This window comes from Nyctereutes procyonoides, unplaced genomic scaffold (genome assembly GCF_905146905.1).
Source record: "Nyctereutes procyonoides isolate TBG_1078 unplaced genomic scaffold, NYPRO_anot_genome, whole genome shotgun sequence".
NCBI classification, from domain to species: Eukaryota; Metazoa; Chordata; class Mammalia; order Carnivora; family Canidae; genus Nyctereutes; species Nyctereutes procyonoides.
This window is the reverse complement of record NW_026575146.1, coordinates 74,702,208-74,721,653: the sequence shown is the minus strand read 5'-3', so window position 1 is coordinate 74,721,653 and position 19,446 is coordinate 74,702,208. Positions and strand designations below refer to the sequence as shown.

Below are 19,446 nucleotides of genomic sequence, written 5' to 3'. Positions count from 1 at the left end.
CAACTTCTCACGGGAAGGCTGTTTTTCAGGCAGAATTTCAAATTTTTATGGCAACTTTTACAGAAATCACAGAGAAGAGACAGCGACTGGTGCTGATGAGCTAGGAGTAGAGAAAGGGGAATGGGTAACAGGTCTGGGATATTGGGGTGATGCACAACAGGACGATAGAACGCTAAAAACCTGTGGGAAGCAGGGCGTTATGGGGGTTGTAAGGTGATCCTCAGGGTCCCAAGCAGTGGGCGGCACTCCGCACACCCCAAGTGTGTCCTTTGGGCAGGAAACAACAGTAAGAAAATGCAGATGGCCAACCAACAGATGGGTGGCCTCCGAAGTTAAAAATGCCCACCCAGACCCCCTGGTCCCAGCCCCACCCTCCCACCCACCCCTGCTCCCCATCAGGCAGAGATGTGGCAGCATTTGCTGGCTTGTAGCATTGGTCCTCTGGGACCCTCGGTCTCCTCTTCGAGGGTCCTGCCTGGATTGGCTGGCACTGAGGGCAAAATGAGCCTTCTAGATTGTCAGGGGAGATGGCTGGACTCCCTTTGATTCCTGGCCTCCTCCCCAAAGCCAATTCTCATGGCTGGGGGAGTCTGCTGCCCTCACAAAAGGAAAGTCTGTCACCCCTTTTCCCCAAGACATGCACCCTCCCACGTCCCCCCTTCCCCAAACACACTATATATACACACAGGCCCCCTCTCCCCTTCCAAGGCGTAGCTGGGCTCTCAGAGGTAGTGGAGGCAAGTGGTGGCGCTGGAATGTGAGAAGTTGCAGGTTCATATGTGCCTCCTCCAGCTCTGAAACCCCAAACTTCTCCCAGCCTCGAGGATTAGTGTCCTCCCAAGGGCCTGAGTGGAGAAATCAGGGAAGTTGTGGCCCCCTATGCACGCACCTACCTGTTCCTCTGCCCCACCCCCGGAGGCTGAACAGAGCTCCCTGAGGGTTGGGGAGAAAGGTGAGATTGGGGACATCCTGGGATGGATCAGCCTCCTTCCAAGGTCCCCCAGGGAGGGCTGGGTTCCGAGGTCCTGGGGCACAGGTGGTGGTGGTGGTGATGGGGAGGGTCCTCTAGAGGAAGGGGGTCCTAAGGGATAGGGGAAGGCTAAGTGTCTAGGGTAGACAGACGGTAGATTCTCTAGGAGGTTACTGGGGAGGGGCCTCGAGGTGGAGATGTCCCCGGGGGTGTGGACATCTCAGGGATGAGCTAACAGGGATGTGCTGCAGTCGTGGGTATCTCTGGGAGACTCCTGAGGGGATGGGAGGGAGGAGGATGTTCGTGGGGACGGAGGACGGGGGTACAGTTCCCAGGAGGAAGGGAGGCTGCGTCCCAGGAGAGGAGGCTGCATCTCTGGAGGACCAAGAGGACGCGGGTCCGGAGCGGGGGCAGCCGAGTCTCTCGGGGTGGGGTGGGGGGCCCTAGAAGCCCCGGATGTGGCAGTAGGCCTCGAGGCTGGCGAAGAGGATGTAGAGGAACCAGAGGCCCAGGAAGAGCGCGGTGGTGGCGAGCTTGGGGCCGCGCGGGCCGCCCAGCTCGCCCCCGATGTGCGGCCGGCGCCGGTACAGCAGCACGGCGATGCCCACGAAGGCGAAGACGGTGAAGAGCGTGACGGAGAAGGCCAGCGTGCCGGTGCGCACCTCGAACGGGCGGCCCTGCACCGCCCAGTACACCGCGGCCACCGACCAGGCCACGCCGAGGCCCAGGAACACGTTCACGGCGTTGGAGCCTGTCACGTTGCCGATGGACGCGTCCGCGCACTGGTCCTGCAGCGCCGCCACCTTGCTGGCGAACGTGTCTGCGTGGGCACAGACGGGCGGTCAGAGCGGCTCGGCCGGTCCCCGACGCCTGCCCTCCCCGAGACCCCAGACCCGAGGCCCGAGGCCGGAGACCCGAGGCCCGACAGCATCCCCGTGCCGCCTGCCCAGTCCGCGCCTGCGGCCCTGGACCCCACCCAAAAGGCAAAGGGGGTCACCGTCCCTCTGCCTGCCCTCTGCAGGACCCGCTGCCTGCTTTCTAGGGGGCTCGTGTGCATTCAGAGGTATCCACTTCCTCCTTTCTATGGCATCTACTGCCTGCTCCCCTGTGGACTCGCTGTCTGATTTGGGGGGAGGCAGGGCCGAGACTCGCTGCATTCCATGGGGCCTGCTGCCCACTTTCTATTGGGCCAATCATCCCATTGCCACCTGGCTGGACAAAATAAGTGTTAGGTTCCATCCGCATGGAACCCCCACCTGGTTTCTGTCAAGCAAACAGCCCGGTTTCTATGGCCTCGGCCCACTTTTGAACATCTCACTAGTGACTCAGATCTCTGGCAGGAAGCAGGGGCATCAGAGAACCATTCACAATGCCTGCTCTCTAGGCCTACAACGCCACCACCTGACAGGTGAACACATCCTATGGGGGTTGGTGGAGGAGGGAGGTGTCAGGCTCCCCACATCTGGTCTTCCCAGTCCTGTAAGGATTTCTGACTGAGGTGCCTGGTTTCTAAGGGACCCTCCCTCAGATTCATTTGGAAAGAGGGGGATCATGGCCATTGTGCTTCAATGGGACATACACTACAGTCTTTGAGGCTCCACTCTTATTTCTATGGCATCGCTCCCCAACATTTGGTTTTGACTCTGCCCTCTCATCTTAGTTAAAGCTTTGAGACTCATTGGCTTTGTTCCTGTCGTGTCCACCAACCTAGTTCGATGGAATCTTCCATGTGGTTTCTCGAGGGAAAGGTAATTACGATCTTGTTTCTATGGCACCCACTGGATGGAACCATTAAGTCCCCACCTTATTTCTATGGGACCCCTCTCCTACCTTTCTCTTCAATGCCTCACCTCCCTCTCTATGGAATCTTCATTGTCTGGTTTCTACATTTCTCTCCACCTTAGTTCTATGGGACATTCTACCCATTTGCTTTTGGGGAGGATTCAGTTTGCATATTGAATCTACAGGACCTTCGTCACCTAGTTTCTATTATGCTCCATCATCCTATCTCTATGGGACCCACCATATGGGCTCTGTATGACTCTACCACCTAATATCTGCAGAACTTTTCTTTTCAGTTCTACTGTCTGACTTCTCTGAGACTCAACCCCAACAAGCAATTTCCCAGGGGGTTACCAGGGATGGAGGTGCCCAGAGCCACGAAGACTACAGCGTTGACAGAGTCCTTGAGGCCAACGGTGCAGCCAAAGTGGGAGGCCAGGTCCCCGATGAGTGCGGTGAGGAGGCCGATGACCAGGATGCAGACCCCGAAGCAGGCCCAGCCGTGGCAGTACTCGGTGGGGGGCACGCAGGCAAAAAGCACCTTCCAGAACACCGTCAGGAAGTGCATGACGTAGTCAAAGCAGGAAGGCAGCCGTTCCTCCCGGGACCCGTCCTCCTCCTCCTCCTCGTCCCCTGTGGGCACACGACCCAGCTGGGGCACACACCCATGCCTCCTTCTTCCTCGCCTACAGACAACCCCCCGCCTCCCGTATTTTGTGCAATTTCCAGACAGTGAGTTCCATAAAACTAAATGCTTTCCCAGAATCCCTTGCAGCTAGGAGAATGTATGGGCCCAGATAAAAATATTCGCTTTTCCAGAATTCCTTGAAGCTAGAGGCTATGTGCCCATCTAAAAATATCTGGCATGCCAAGATCCCTTGCTGTGAGGGAGGGAGGGCACATGCCTAGCTAAAAAAAGAGTCCCCTTCCCAGAAGCCTTTACAACTACCATCTATGGACAGCCATTTCTGCAGCTAGAAATCTTGACTTCCTCTGTTTCACTGCAGCCAACAGTAGCCACATACTCAGCTAACAGTGTTTGCTTTCTCAGATCTTTTGCAGTTAGAGCACGCCAGACACCCAGCTAACATTATTCACTTTCCCAGAATGCCTTTGGGCCAGCAAAGGCCAGGTCCTCAGACAAAATATTCACTTTCCTGGAATTCCTTGCAGCTAGTGGCACTCCTGTCCTCAGCTAAATACTTGCCTTCCCAGAATCCCTTGCAACAGTGGCCATGTGACCCAGTCTGGCAGTGAGACACACCCACAGGTGTGTGTGGACACGGGCACTGTGTTACGAATCTGTTTTTCTGACCTTTGCAAAAGGATGCCTCACTCACCCTGAGAGTTGTTTGTGTCATGTCCTGTGACTGAATTTGACTTGCTTTTGACCTGCAGTAGCTTGTAACAGGAAAGCACAAATGGAATGTTTTGTCTACCCTGCCCATGACTGAGAATCACGAAGCAATGAATGAGAAGTAGTGAACAACTCAAGTGGCCATGCACAATGACATCCGGAAGGACACAGACAAGGAACAAGGTAACCCTGGACTGGTCACACTGAGCAAGTCAGGGAGGAAAAGCCAGGCCAGCCACCAAGCCATGGGCTGCTTCTCATTGGTCAACCCCAGTTCCCTCCACCCCGAATGTCAGCAAGCAGAGGATACCTGGTGGCAGTGGAGACAGAGGCAGATGGATGGATTCGGGAATTCAGGTCATATAGCCCTCTCCCACTTTTCCAGCCACTTAGCCTCTTGGCTTGGTAAATAAATACATATATGTTTGAACTTGTAAATGCTTGACTAAGTGGTTCGTGTGCTTTCTTGGTTCTTCATGCTACATATCCAATAAGGAGATATTTGCTGTGACCCCAGGTAAATGGAATTGTCAGCTGCAATGTAAAAGGCCCCCTGCCCCTCCTTGCTTCCCTGCTTCCTCTTTCTGCCTGCCTGGAATGTGAACTTGATACCTGGAGGTGCAGCAACCATCTTGCAACCATGATGGCAACCACTGAGAGTGGGGAAGAAAAATAAAGAAGTCTGGGCATTTAAGGATGTTACTGAGCTGCCAATTCCTTATGGCCTCCTGCAGATTTCTTTGTTCTGTGAGAAAAAGAAACTCTAGTGTGCTTAAGCCACTGTGGTTGAGTTTTCTGGTGTTTGCTGCTGAGCGCATTCCAAATTGGCCACAGTGAGACATGGCCAAAGTCAGAGTGGGGAGAACAGAACACACTCCTGGGAGGGAAGGGGCTGCTATCAATGCATCTTCGGGGGCTTTCCCTGCCCTGTTTCAAATCCTGCCTTGCTTTCCCACTGCCCTTACACCCAGGCTCATACTCCTGTGCTTGGCATTTGAGAACCTGCAGGCTCTGGCCTCTGTTCATTTCTCTGGCCTTTTCCATCAGGGGAGGCTCTTCCTCCACCTTTCCCATAGAGGGAGCCTCATGGTTACGTCTGTGGCTCTGGAGCTACCTCTCTGCTGTCAAACCTTGGATCTGCAGTGTGATCTTGAACCAGTGTCCTAACCTCTCTGAGCCTCCGGATGCCTATCTGAGAAATAGGAGTAGGAACTGGACCAGCCTCAAGAGAAGGCTGCGATAACTACATGAGTCAAGCCGCGGAAAGTACTCTCCACGCAGCCTGGCACCTCTCAGTGTGATGGTTATTGTTTGAAGGCTCTTCCAGTGCCTGGGGAAATTCACAGATGCTCCAAACCAAGGCCACCCTGCAAACAGCTTATTACAGTTAAGGCAGGGAGGTAAAGGATATAATACAAAAGCACCTCTAAGTGCAAGACAGGCCATGATTCATCCTCCAAGGGGGTGAGAACCACCCTTCTCTGGCAGTGCCTCAAGCAGCTTTGTGTTCACATCAAGAATCGAAAGGCATTTGTTGAACAAAGTGCAAAATGATCAAGCACCGAGCCAGATACTTGGGAAACATCAGTTAAATGAGGTCATACAGGAAATGGATTTCCAAGCTGCCTGGCACTCCATAGTCCCCATCATCGTTGTCACCATCAGGATGATTAGTTATCTCTGCCATGGTTTCCCTTTCCCCCGCTCCACTACTCCCTCTGATCCAATCAGCTGTTTTCTACAGACCCATCGGCTGACTCACATTGGCCCTCATGACCACCGTCTCACACCCTCTCCTTCCCACTAAGCCCAGAGGGAGGGCGGTGGCTCCCCAGCATTCTTGGACTGAAGCCCCATCTCCTCATCACATTCTCAGGGCCCATCTCCTGACAGGTTGGCAGCCTCAACTCATGCCCCATCCCAGCCTCTTCTTCCTTCCACGGCCTCCCTCCAGCGCCCAGAACTTCCCTTATTCAGAATGCTCCGTGGGGACCCCATGCACCGAAATGACACCCAAGCTCCCTACCGTGGCCTGTGAGGATTTGCACAGTCTAGACTCTGCCACATCCCGTGCTGTTTCTTCACTCCTGAAACTAGTCACCCTCCCCAGATGTGCCATGACCCGGCATACTTCCAGTCTCTGTACTTGGTTTTCCTTCTGCCTGAAATACCTCACTGTCTTCTCCCTTCTCCTGGCTAACTCCTCTTCCAATTTGAAGTCTCATCTCAGAAGCCTCCTCCTCCAGGAAGCCTTCCTTGACCTTCAGGTTGAGTCAATAGTCCCTCTGGGCTCCTGCAGCAACTTCGGGTCCCTTGTCCCAGCCCTGCCCACTCTGGTCATTTTGTGACAGGTCTGTCTCCCTCACTGGACTGTGAGCTCTGTGAAACCAAGGCCCATGCTGTCATCTGTCATGGTTATCCCTTTGTCCCCAGCAATGTCCTACACAGGGCTGAGTCCAGAGGATCCCTCAGAAATAGATGTGGAAAGAATGTGGCTTCAGAGGAAGACACCACTTTGTTTCTATTGGACCTACGAGCTGCTGTCTGTAGGTCTACTACCTGGTATTTCTCCATCTTCAAAGCCACGTTGCTTTTGATCCTACGCATCAACCACAATCCCTGGTGTGATTTCAGTTCCCACCAGTTAGGCCTCCCTGAAGGAAACCTGAGGTTTGTGTAAGGGACAGAAGGCTTGAGCTCCACGTGAAGTCCCTGTGGGGGATTTCAGGCCAGTCCCTCCTCTGCCTCTGGGCCTCAATTTCTCCTATCGGCATCACAAAGGGCCACTGTTGGTCTCCAAGATTGAGCCTGTGAATGCAAGTGTCATGGTGTCTCTGGCCACAGGGGGGCAGTATGGGCCCGCCTGAGACCTAAGGGTTCCCGGCACAGGTGGGAGTGAGCTGGGTGTCCTGGTGACTGTCTCCATGGCAACAGAGGAGCCCAGGCTGTCTGGGGAGGCCAAGAGTTTTAACCTGGTCCCACCCTCGGGCTGTCTGATGAGAAAGCCCCGGCGGTCTGCCCCTCCCTCAGCTCCTCCTGCTATCTTTCTCTCTGTGTCTCTCTCTCTGGCCTTTTGCAATTTACTGACTTGACTCTCTCTCTCTCTCTCTCTCTCTCTCTCTCTCTGTCTCCATGTCTCTTTGTATATCTGTGTCTCCTGTTTGTATCCATTCCTTAGCTCTTCCTCTGTCTGTGTCTTTCTTGTTCTTTTTCCTCTAACGTGTTGTCCTCTCTTTGTCGCTCTTTCTCTCTTTCTATTCATATTTCTCTCTTCCTCCCCATTCCTCTGTCTCTCCCTCCTTCCCTCCCTCTCTCTTCTTCCTCTTCCCTCCCCACTTACCTGCGCTCACCGTAACTGCCTCTAAAAACTGTTCCCTCCAGGAATGGGTCCCAATCACCAAAGCCAAGTTGGTTTTCTTGATGAGTTTATCCACTGTGTTCTGAGGATGAAAGCAGGGGGAAAGCAGGATCATTGCCCATGATCACCTCAGGGTACCCCTGAGGCTCCCTGCAGAACACTGGGGTTGGGACTCACAGCCCATGCTCAGGGGTCCCCATGCCCCCATACCCTGGTTCACAGCAAGAAAGGAAAAGGGAGTGTTACTGTCCATGGTGCTGGCAGAGGGATGGGAGGATGGTCTCGGACCCTTGGCCATCCCTCCCTTATGACCCTCATAATTGATTCCTCCTGGACCCCCCTCCCCCAGGAAATGACTCAGGCAAGACTCCAGGAAGCTGGGGACCCAGAAAGTCACCTTAAAATCATATGACTCCTCGATGATGACTTCCAGCCGGCAGTTTTCCCCAAGAACTGGCTTGCCCATCTCTGCTATCCTCCGAGCCTCCTCCTCCTCGGCTGTCAACTTCCTGTCCCCATCCCCTGCAGCATGAAGGATGGGAGTTAAACTCCAGGGAGGCCTACCTCACCGGGCCAATGGTGTCCTCACTATCTGTTCCTCTTGAGAAAGAAAACCTGTCTGCTGTCCTTTGGGAAGGCTTCCTGATGGCATGCCCCCAGCCTGCCCCAGTGTCCCATCTGATCACTATCTTCCCCAACCTAAGACCCAGCTAGTCTATGAGGTTCAGCTGGTGGGCTCTGGGCTTCATATGGAAGGAGCCACGTGACCTTCTCTGTATCTCAGTGTTCATATCTGTAAAACAGGCACAATAGTAGCTACCTTATCAGTGGTTGTGAGGGTTAAAGAAGTTAATTCATGTGCACCTTAGCACAGTGCCTGGCACACAATAAACAGTCCAAAATGGACTGTTTAAATACTTGTTAAGGGGATCCCTGGGTGGCTCAGCGGTTTAGCGCCTGCCTTTGGCCCAGGGTGCGATCCTGGAGTCCCGGGATCGAGTCCCACATCGGGCTCCCGGCATGGAACCTGCTTCTCCCTCCTCCTGTGTCTCTGCCTCTCTCTCTCTCTCTCTCTCTCTCTCTCTCTCTCTGTCTATCATAAATAAATAAATGAATAAATAAATATTTTTTAAAAAATAAATACTTGTTAAAAATCACAACCATCATCATCATTACCATCCCTGTGGGAGGAGGCTTTGTCTCTACATCTAAGCTCTGAAAAACATTCTTGAGTGTAGCTGGGGTGGTGAGGAAAGACGGGATACCCAATTTTGGTACAAAACTTGGACCCAGACCCAGCCATAGGTAGCTCTTACCTCACTTATCTCCCCAAAGCATGTTGGTCTTTTGCTTCAAGCCTAGCACCTACTTAACCCTAATTCTCAGTGGAAAGCTACTCCCACCAGGAACACCCTCAGAAAACTCTGCCACCAATGGCTTTATTGTGTTAAGCTGCTGGGATTGGGGGGCCTATTTGTTATGGCAGCTCCCATTATTTACCCTGACTAATATGATCTTTAGTCTGACCCTAATCCTAAACCCAAACTCCAATCCTGATCTTGTTCCAAAAGTACTCTGTCCTTTATCTTTGAGCCAGTGACCCCACCCTCACCCCAATCTCTGACCCTGGCCCCAACTTGAACCATAATTCCCCCAAACTCATTTGGTCAAACCCACACCTAGACTTTGACATAAATCTGACCCCAATTCTAATCTGATCTCACCATAAACCCGGATGAGATACTGACTTATCATCCCCCCAACATTAACTACAAACAAAACATGACCTTGGGGCACCTGGGTGGCTCAGTTGGTTGAGCTTCTGACTCTTGATTTCAGCTCAGATCACGATCTCAGGGTTGTGAGATCAAGCCCCACACTGAGCTCTGTGCTGGGTGTGGAGGCTGCTTGAAATTCTCTCTCACCCTCTCCCTCTGCCCTCCCAATCATGTTCTCTCTCTCTCTCTCTCTCTCTCTCTCTCTCTTTTCTCTCTCTCAGAACATAACAAAATAAAAACATGATCTTGGCCTCCAAACCCCCAAATATAACTCCAAACTCAAGGGGCCCCGGCAACTCTGATGTCAGTTCCAACCTTCCAAAGCCCCAAATCTGCCTTTGTCTCACCTCTAACTTGCCTCAAACATGACATGGAAGGGTAGCTTGAGGCTATGACCCTCTCCCAAGACTTCCCTCCAGTGTGCCCCACTAGTCAAAGCCTAGAGGCAAACTCCACTCACCTTGATTGAGCAGCAGAGCTGGGGGGAGAGACAGAGAGAAACAGAGAGCAGGTGAGATTGCTTCCCTGAGAAGCTCAGATCCATGAGCCTGAAGGAGCACCCTCTAACGGAGCCTCCCCGGGTCTTCCCATCCTGGACCCCTTACCTCTCCCGCAGCCCAACCATCACCCCTCACCTGAAATCCCTCGCTTCAGCCACTGCGGCTGGCCCAGCTCGATGAAGAAATTATCCTTTTTCTCATATTCCTCGTCATCAACTATCTTTACCTGAAGAGTTTTCCTGAGGGTGGGAGGAGGAAGAGCACCCAGCATAAGGCCCCTCCCCAGATCGCCAGATGACTCACCCACTAGCCCATTATGTTGAGCACCCCTCCAAACCAAGCTCCATAATTTCAGTTAATCCTTATAACTGCCCATCCCAGGAAGGCTCTCTATTATCCCTGCTTGAAAGAAACAAGAGTAGGTCTTTCTTGTACTCAAAATGTTCACATGGTTCCCATCTCAGCCAGAATAAAAACCAAAGTCCTCACAATGGCCAACAAGGCCCCATGCAATGTGGCCTTTTGTCCCTTTCTGGCCTCCCCATCCTGCTCCCCCTTGCTCACTCACTCCAGCTACACCGGCTTCCTCACTGTTCCTTGAACATGCCAGGCCTGTTTGTGCCACAGGGCCCTTACACTGACTGTTCTGTCCACTTAGAACAGTCTTCCCCCAGGCTCATTTCCTCAGTTCCCCTGGATCCCTGCTCAAACATGAAGTCCATGTGCTCAATGAAGCCCATTCCCACCACCTTCTTTAATTTTGAAATTCACCCTTGCCCCAACCCCAGCACACCTGGCTCCCTTATTCTGTTCTATGTCTTCTTTGTTGCATGTCACCTTCTAACATACCACTTAGTGTGTTTATTTTGCTTGTACTTTGCCACTTGCTTCTTCTCATTAAAATGTAAATTCCGCCATGGCAATGACCTTTGTTCATTTATGTTCTTTGCTGTATCCCCAATGCCTAGAACAGTGCCTGGCACATAGTATGCCTTCCAGAAACATTTGTTAACTCTAATCCTTCCACTCAGGAGACATTCTGCTTCCTGCTCTCTGCCCTGACCGCATTCTGAGGGTTAAGTGAGTGTTAATTGATTTTCCCAGCATCCCCACTGCTATGGTAACTGGGGAGCAGTAGGGACTGGGGAGGAAGACCCAGAAGCTATCCGTGCCCTCCAGGCACACAACTCACCCCTCCTCCTCACTCACAAAGACCCACAACTCCCAGAAAGCCCACAGCCCTGCCACTAGCAGCTCTTTCAGCTGTAGGAACCTTGAGGCCCGGCCTCAGAACCCAGAAACACAAACACCCAGCCCACACAGTCACCCAGCAGAGGAAGCTCAGCCAATCACACCGCCCACACCCACACACCATCGCACCCCGCAGCCATTCTCTATGCAGTGGCAAAATCGCACAGACCAGATGCCTGTTAGCACAACACCCCCACCACAGCCTCGCGACTTCGCCAACCTGCAGAGCCCCACTGTGGTACCATGTAGACTCTTCTTCCTTATATCTCACTCATTATGCCTCTTTGTGTCTGTTTATTTTTATTCCCTTCAGTCTCTCCGTCTCTCTCCCCATCTCTGACCCTCTCTGTCTCAGGCTCCTCCCCAGCTCTCTGCCTTTCTTTATCTGTGTTCTTCTCTCCCCATCTTGGTCTCTCGGTGTCCATAGAATGGAAGAGCCAAAGTTAACACAACTAGAGCAAGAGGCTCTCAATCATACAGTCTCTCAATGGACCCATCTCCACACACAGACGCACAAGACACAGCGACACCCATGCAAAGACAGATGCACACAAAACAGTCATGTGGGGACATGTGCCCACTTCCACCCTCACCCCCTCCTGGTCTCAGGATATTTTAAATTTTCTGTGGGTGAAGAGGAATAGCCGCCCCCAACCTCAGGAGTGGGCTGGGAGCTGTCCAAGGTGCTGGAATGCCGTGGCAAGACGCAGGGTCTCTGGAGACATTCTCTGCACACACCCTGACATGCAGACAGCTGCCGACCTGGGTGACATGCTGACAGAGTGATACACACACACCTCCGACGCTCCGTCTCTCACAGACACGCCGTGATCCACTGACATGTGGTGACTGACACGCAGTGACACGCGCGCCAGCTGGCACCCTGAGGCACGTGCCCTCGGGGGACCCAGGGAGGGGAAACCCAACTGGCAGGGGACAGCATGAGGGACTCAAGCTAGACAAAAGCAGGACTTCCTGAGATCAGAGGAAGCAGCCTTTCTCCCCAGCCTGACACTGCTGCCCTCATGCCTGCCCTCTCTGTTTCCTGGAAACCCCACTCTCCCACCCTCTGCAGCCTCTGATCTCGGACCAGTCTCCATCATGTCCTGCCTCTTGTGCCGCTCTGACCCAAACTCTTTTCTCTCTGTAGCATCAAGAGGACGTCTCCTTCCCTGAGTCCCACTGAGTTTCTCTCAGTAAGAAGGTCTCTTTCTTCCTTGCATCTCACCTCCTTTCAGGCTTCCTGGATCGTATCCTCTTAATCTCTCTCTCTCCACATATTTCTGTTTCCTTCTCCCTCTGAATGAAAGTTTCTTTCTGTCCCTTTCTCTCTGTGACTCTTTCCCTCCATCTCTCTCTCTAGGTCTTCCCTTTGTCTCTGTCGCATTCTCTCCCCGCCACTCCATCTCTGGGCGTCTCTCCTCCACCTCAGTGTTGCCCAGTCCTGCCTGGGGCCCCCTCCAGCGGGGCTGCTTCCAAGCACCTCTAATTAGCGCCAGCCCGTGAGAGGAAGGATGTGTTTCCCTAAACGCTAATTAGCCTCCTGTACTCTGCCTTCAGAAGCCACAGCTGGAAGCTTGGGTGGGGGCGAGGGTATGAGTGGGGGCAGAGGGCGCCCAGCCTGGGGAAGCCGCCTGGGGGAGGAGAGGGCCTGTGGGGTTGCAGCAGCAGGAGGGAGGCGAGTTAGACTACAGGAAGGACCAGAAAGGGCAGAAAGACAACTCTCCCCATTCCCCCTGCTTCTTGAATGTGACAGACGGGATCTGGGCTGGTGCTCTCAGCCTTCAACCCAAGTTCTTAGCTCAAGCCAGAGAGAGAGGGGGGGGGGGAAGGTATGGAGAGTCCGTAACTGAAACATAACCCGAGTCAGAGAGCTAGACATGGGGATCGAGATCTAGAGATTAACAGAGACCCAGAGAGACTGCCGGGAGCGAGAGACGCGGAGGCGCGGAGGGAGGGTGGGGGCGGGGAGAGCAGCGGGAGGCTGAGCGGAGGCCGAGGCGCGGGGCGGGGAGGAGGAGCCGAGGGAGCGCGGGGGGGCCCTGCTGGGTGGGAGGAGCGTGGGCGGCCGGAGGAGGGAGACAGACGGGCGTGCGGGGGCGGAAGGCAGCGGGCGAAGGGGGAGGTGCCGCCTGCATCCAGGCGGGCGGCGGGGGGTGGACTCGGCATCTGTGTAAGGGGGCGGCCGCGTGTCTGGGCGTGAGACCAGCCCCGACGCTGTTAGCGAGCGTGTCTGTGGCTCGCGGATTCTGTGCGCGCCAGCGTGTGTGAATCCAGCCGCTTCCCCAGACCCACCCCAGTCCCGCAAATCCAGTGTCTCTCCGGGCCCTGCCCCCACATTCCTACTCGGTGTCCGCATTGCCCTCAAGGGTCCCGCGGTGCCGCCAGGTTCTTCCCGCGACCCACAACCCCGCCCCGCCCCATTCCCGTAGGCCCCGCCCCCGCTGTCCCCGTCCACCCCCTTGGGTCCCTCCCCAGACCCCGTCCACCGCCTCAGGCCTTGCTGCCTCTCCGTTTCCACGGCACCGTCCCACCTCGATCGGACGCCCCCTCTTGCCCTCGAGGCCCCTCTGCCCAGGCCACGTTCCATCTCCACTAGTACCGATTCAGTCCTCTACCCTCCTGTCCCCAGGCCTCTCTCCTACCTCTTCTCCCTCGCCTCACCTGGCCCTTCCTCCTCGGGTCCACCCTCCTCTCCTCAAACCTGCCTCTTTCTCCCAAGTCCTTCCCGCGTCCGGTCCCTGAATCTTGGTCGCACCCGGTCTCTCCCGCCTTCCCCCTCCTCACCCCTGTCCCGCCCCCTCTCTGGGCCTTGCCCCGCCTCCCCGCAAGGCCCCACCCACCGAAGGGCACGCCCCGCCCCTCCCGGCCCTCCCGGCCCCGCCCCGCCCCGCCTCCCCGCGGAGCCCCGCTCCCTCCCGCCGCGGCGCGCTCACATGGTCTCGTCGTCGCCGAACTCGAGCTCGCCGCACGCGTCCTCATAGTGCACGCCGCCGCCGCGCGCCGTGCCGTCCACCGTGCGGTACGGAAGGCGCACGGTGCCCCGGGCGCCCGAGCTGCGCACGACGCGCACGTCCACGGTGCCCATGCACTCGCTCACGTGCAGCAGGCGGTCCTGGAAGGAGAAGATGCCCGCGTGGTCGTCGTCCAGGATGGTGACCGTGGCCAGCAGCGGCGCCACCAGCCGTCCCTTGGGTCGCCCGCCGCCGTCGGGCTCGAACATGCCCTGCGCGTCGCCGACGCGCAGGTTCAGTAGCCGCACGAAGAAGTGCTCGTCCTCCTCAAAGATGTCGTCGTCGATGATGCCAATGCGCAGCTCCTTCTGCGTCTCGCCCGGCTTGAACACCAGCGTGCCCTCGCTGCGGCGGGAGGGTTGGGGGAGAAAGGGGTGTAGGTGGGTCAGCGGCTCTGTGGGAAGGAGAGGAGTCAGGGCAGGCGTCCTAGAGGAGGGAAAGGCGCCTCGGAAGACCTCCAAGTATGAGGGTGGGCCGGCATTAAATAATATTGAGGATCAATCAGGGTGGGCTTCTGGGGCTGGGTGCGGGGAGGGGATGCAGCAGGGAAACAGGACAGCTCCTCCCCCCATGGAACCCCTGAGGTTTAGGAGCACCAGCGATGAATAAATAATGATGACAAAGAGATCGGCACCAGCTTCCTGGGGGAGTTTCTAGTGGACGGGAATGCTCCAAGCAGAGGGAACAGCACATGCAAAATCCCAGAACGGAGAGAGCCTGCAATGTTCCACAGCCACACTTCTCAAACCTTATTGTGCCCACGAATCCTCTGGGAGATCTTGATAAAATGCAGATTCCGGTTCAGTGGCCCCGGGTTTCAACACTGCATTTCTAAGTCTCTCCTCCCACAGGATGTGGATGATCCCATGGGATGTGGATGCTCCCATAGGATACAGGGACCACATTTAGGAGTAGCAGGGATGTAGGGCCCAGAGCTGACCTTTTCACACTTCTGATGAAAACCCTTGTGTACTCCTGGGTACCCGCAAGAGAAAGTCTACACTTCTTAACTTGGTGCCATTCATTCATTCAGTCAACAAATACTCCCTGAGCATCTTCTCTGTGCCCTGTGCTGGGCGGTGCTGGGAACAGAGAGGTGATGAGGCCCTGTCTGCACAGGGCTCACCAGACTCACAGCCTCGTGAGAGAGTCACATCGCAGTGACAATTACACATTTAATAATTTAATTACAGGCCATTCATTCAACAAATATTTACTGAGCAGCTGCTGTGTGCCAAGCACTGTTCTTAGTGTTTTCTGAGATCAGAGAAAATCCCTACTCCAGTGGAGCTTCTGTTATAGTGTAGGAGACGGATAAGCAAACATATAATAAAGTGTCAGGTGCTGATGGTACTATGAAGAAAAATAGAAGAAACCAGAGGAAGGAGGGTAGAGAGTGAGAAGCTGTTGTGCTAGGATATCAGGGCAAGCTTTTCTGAGAGGGGACGTTTGAGCAGAGACTTGAGGAAGAGGAGGGAGAGAGCCATATGGAGGGTATCTGGGGAAAAATATCTCTGGCAAAGGGGACAGCCAGTGCAAATGTCTTGAGGCAGAAGCTTGGAGTGTTTGAGGGGGCCAGCCTGGCTCTAGTGGAGGGAGAAAGAGGGAGTGGGAGATGAGGAAAACGACATCCCAGAGGAGGGAAACAGGGCAGATGTCACGGGGTTGTGGTGGGCCACAGTGAGGACTTTGGTGCTTACTTGGAGTGGGATGGGAAGCATGGGAGGCCTCTGAGGTGGGGAAGGATATAAGCTGCCTTGGAGCATCAGCTGTGTAAGTCTCTGAAGCACATGCGAGATGCTCTATAATGGGGCAGGGGAAGAAATGAGACAGTGACATCAGGGTAGTCAGGGTGAAACTTTGAGGGGACAGGGAATGAGTGGGCTCTTGGCAGGGCTGCAGGCATCAAAACGCCTCTGGGATGTAAATGCATCTATAATTTTCCCACCCAGATGCTCGCTCCATGCACCTCTGGCACCATTTCTGAAAGGTGCTATATGATCTATGAGTGTTCTCTATCATTACTCTGATCACTTTCATAAGAGGTCCTGAGCTCCAGTTCTCCCAGAGCAGTCCAGCTCTGTGGGAGGGGCAGAGGGACCCCAAGTTTCTGGCGAAGAGGTAGAACCCAGGTGACAAGCCTGGAGTAGACTCCAGGTAAGGGGCTCCCTGTGGCGGCAGCCTTCTGCTCAGGAGACGCTGTCCATGGTGGCTGAGGCACCCAGCCCAGTGAGCCCACCTGCTCCAAGCTGGGTTGGGCTGCTGTGCTGGCAGTGTGATCTAGGGCAGTTAGGATTTGCAGCCCTCTGAATTTCAGCTTCCTTATCTGTAAAGTGGAGCTGACAACAGTGTCTACCTCGTGATTGTGTTATGAGGATTGAGTTATAATGCAAGGGAAGCACTCTACAAAAGTTAGCTAGTGATATTTGTGTATTAAGATTAGAGTCTTAGGGGTGCCTGGTGGTGGCTCAGTCAGTTAAGCATCCAACTCTTGGTTTAGGCTCAGGTCATGATCTCAAGGCCATGAGACTGAGCCCCATATTGGGCTCCATACTCAGCACAGAGTCTGCTTGTCCCTATCCCTCTGCTCCTTCTACTGTTTGCACACTCTCTCTTTCAAATAAACAAATAAAATCTCAAAAAAAAAAGATTAGAAACTTAGAATGCTAAAGTTATGGGATGTTAGAAATGTAAACTTAAGGGTTAGTAGATGGGGGGATTTTAGCACCCTCTTTACCAAATGGTTAAATTGGACATCACTAATAGTGGGACAGGCAGGTGTCACAGCCTCCTGGTATAATGCACTGAAGAGGACATCACATCACTTGCATGAACTCTGGCCATCACCTGACTCTAATCATGAGGAAACATCTGACAAACCCAAATTGAGGACTGCTCTACTAACTGGCCTATCTTCAAAAGTGTCAGGGACACAAAAGTCATAGAGAAGCTGAGGTATTGATCCAGAAGAACTCTAAATTTAGAGAATGACAACCAAATGCAACATTTGGTGCTGGATTGGACCGGAAAAGAGGGAGGGAGCAAAAACACAGCCACAAGGATGTTATGGCGACAACTGGGGAAAATGCAAACAGGGACTGCAGATTGGGTAATAATATTGATTCAGTATTACATTTCTTGAGTGCAGCGATCGGATTGTGTCTGTGGTGGGGTGGGGGGGGGAATGTCATAAATCTTAGCCGATGCACACTCAAGTATTCATGAGTGAGTGGTCATGCTGTCTGCAACTCGCTCCCATCTCGTGCCACAATTATTGATACTATTATATATTCGAGAGAGTGAGTGAATGCAAGCAGGACAGAACATGAACAATTGGTGAATCTGGCGAAAGGTTACATGAGGGTTCACTAAGCCATCTCTGCAGTTCTGCAGGTGTGAATTTTTTTTCACAATAAATGGTTGAGCAGAAAAAGAACGTGGGGATTTTAGAAACCAGGTATGATAGAAATATAGAAGATTGGGATCCCTGGGTGGCGCAGTGGTTTGGCGCCTGCCTTTGGCCCAGGGTGCGATCCTGGAGACCCGGGATCGAGTCCCACGTCGGGCTCCCGGTGCATGGAGCCTGCTTATCCCTCTGCCTGTGTCTCTGCCTCTCTCTCTCTGTGTGTGTGTGTGTGTGAGACTATCATAAATAAAAAATAAAATAAATAAAAATTAAAAAAGAAGATGATGGACTCGTGTTTCTTTCTTTCTTTTTTTTTTAGAAATTTTTTTAAATTTTTATTTATTTATGATAGTCAGAGAGAGAGAGAGAGGCAGAGACATAGGCAGAGGGAGAAGCAGGCTCCATGCACCGGGAGCCTGACGTGGGACTCGATCCCGGGTCTCCAGGATCGCGCCCTGGGCCAAAGGCAGGAGCCAAACCACTGCGCCACCCAGGGATCCCCTGGACTCGTGTTTCAACAGTGGATGCACAAAATCTGAGAAGATGAAAATCTTAGCACCATCAAATCAGAAACTGGTTGGGATATGGGTTAGAATACCCAGATATGGGAATCCTGGAAACTTAAAATTTTAGATTCTTAGCATATTAAAATTATAGGGCTTAAATCTCAGAATCTGGGAACAGCCATGATCCTTTGGTGCCTCAGAGATCATATTTAATTTGGAGAAACCAAGGCCCATGGACCACCCTAATCTGTATAGTGGCTGTGGGCAAATCTGAAAATGGGTTCTCTTCTTCAAGACACTTTTATTTCCATGAATCAGGACATTGTCATAATAGACATACAAATCCACAATATCCATTATATGAATAGAACTTTCTTAGATGTGGTGCTCTTACGCAGTGCACAACCTCAATAACTGTATGTGACAGCCTGGATTGCCCATGCTGAGGCAGAAACTTGCTCAAGGAACAGGGTCCAGGGCTAACTTGGACTGTAACCCAGGTGTCCTCCCTCCTAGTCCTGGACTTATGCTGCACTGATAAGTGATGCCAGGCCTGTGACTGTCACCTGGGATGGGAGAGCAGGGATAGGAGGAAGGCGTCAACTTTTCCTAGCTCTTTGGTGCCACCACTGAGCAGCATTTACTCCTGCACTTCAGACATCTCACTACTGAGGTCATATGCAGGTGAGAAAGGCGCCGCTGATGCCTGCAGTGACACCCATACTCACTTCCTTCTGCAAAAGATGGGGGCAGGGCAGACTCGGGGTGTGGGTAGCAGTGGAATGCTGAGCTTGAGTGACAGCAGGCGCCAGTATGGTGAATGCCTTTTCTTTAGTCCAAGGAGGCTGGGAGACGGGGAATGGTAGGGAGAGGATGGAGGGAGGAGGTCACAGATGGCCAAAGGGATCCCATGCTACAGGATGACAGAACAAAGATCCTGAGCCCCACTCGGGAGAAACAGAGTGGGGGGGGTGTGGCGGGGTGGGGCCGGGAGAGGAAGAGAAATGAATGGGGATGGGCAGATCAGAGGATCCTAGGCTGACCCAGGTGGACAGATTGATCTACAAATGCCCAGAGCAGTAGAAAGATAGGAAGATGTGATAGGCAGAGAGGCAGGGGAGGTGGCCTATTGATAGTCTTTGCTGGGGTACCGGGGTGGAGCTAAAGATTTATGAGACCCAGAAATCCAGCCCCAGGAAGAGTTAGAGGCACGAGGGGACTGGTGACTGCATGAGCAGAACCAAAGATCTGTGACCAGTTCCGCCTCAGCTTTACTCCAGAAAGAGGATGAAAGGGGGGGTATCGCACACCAAGTAGCAGGTGGCAGGTGGGACCCATGAGAAGCTCAGCCTGTCCTCTACTTCAATTCCTTTGCAGCTCTTACCACTCCCTGACACTCTTCTAGCTTCACTGCTCACTCCCCAGTGGCCCATCCTTCCCACAAGAATCCCAGCTGCATCAGGGCAGGGCCTTGACATGTCTCATTCACTGCTGGTCTTCATTGTCCAGACCCACTTCTGGCAC

The 19,446-nt window shown here is 53.5% G+C and overlaps 1 protein-coding gene across 7 annotated transcripts in view; it reads right to left on the bottom strand.

The window, feature by feature from the left end:
* Nucleotides 1-391: 391 nt before the first annotated feature.
* SLC8A2 (solute carrier family 8 member A2) overlaps nucleotides 392-19,446 on the bottom strand; it is a 30,166-nt gene continuing 11,111 nt past the window's right edge. For all 7 annotated transcript variants that reach the window (XM_055310292.1, XM_055310295.1, XM_055310291.1 and 4 more), the window contains 7 exons: nucleotides 13,933-14,355; nucleotides 9,881-9,984; nucleotides 9,706-9,723; nucleotides 7,865-7,989; nucleotides 7,450-7,549; nucleotides 3,107-3,385; nucleotides 392-1,790 (listed from right to left, as the gene is read on the bottom strand). In XM_055310292.1, the coding sequence (XP_055166267.1) occupies nucleotides 1,414-1,790; nucleotides 3,107-3,385; nucleotides 7,450-7,549; nucleotides 7,865-7,989; nucleotides 9,706-9,723; nucleotides 9,881-9,984; nucleotides 13,933-14,355 (1,426 nt within the window). In that variant the 3' untranslated portion in view covers nucleotides 392-1,413. The remainder of the gene's footprint in view (nucleotides 1,791-3,106; nucleotides 3,386-7,449; nucleotides 7,550-7,864; nucleotides 7,990-9,705; nucleotides 9,724-9,880; nucleotides 9,985-13,932; nucleotides 14,356-19,446) is intronic.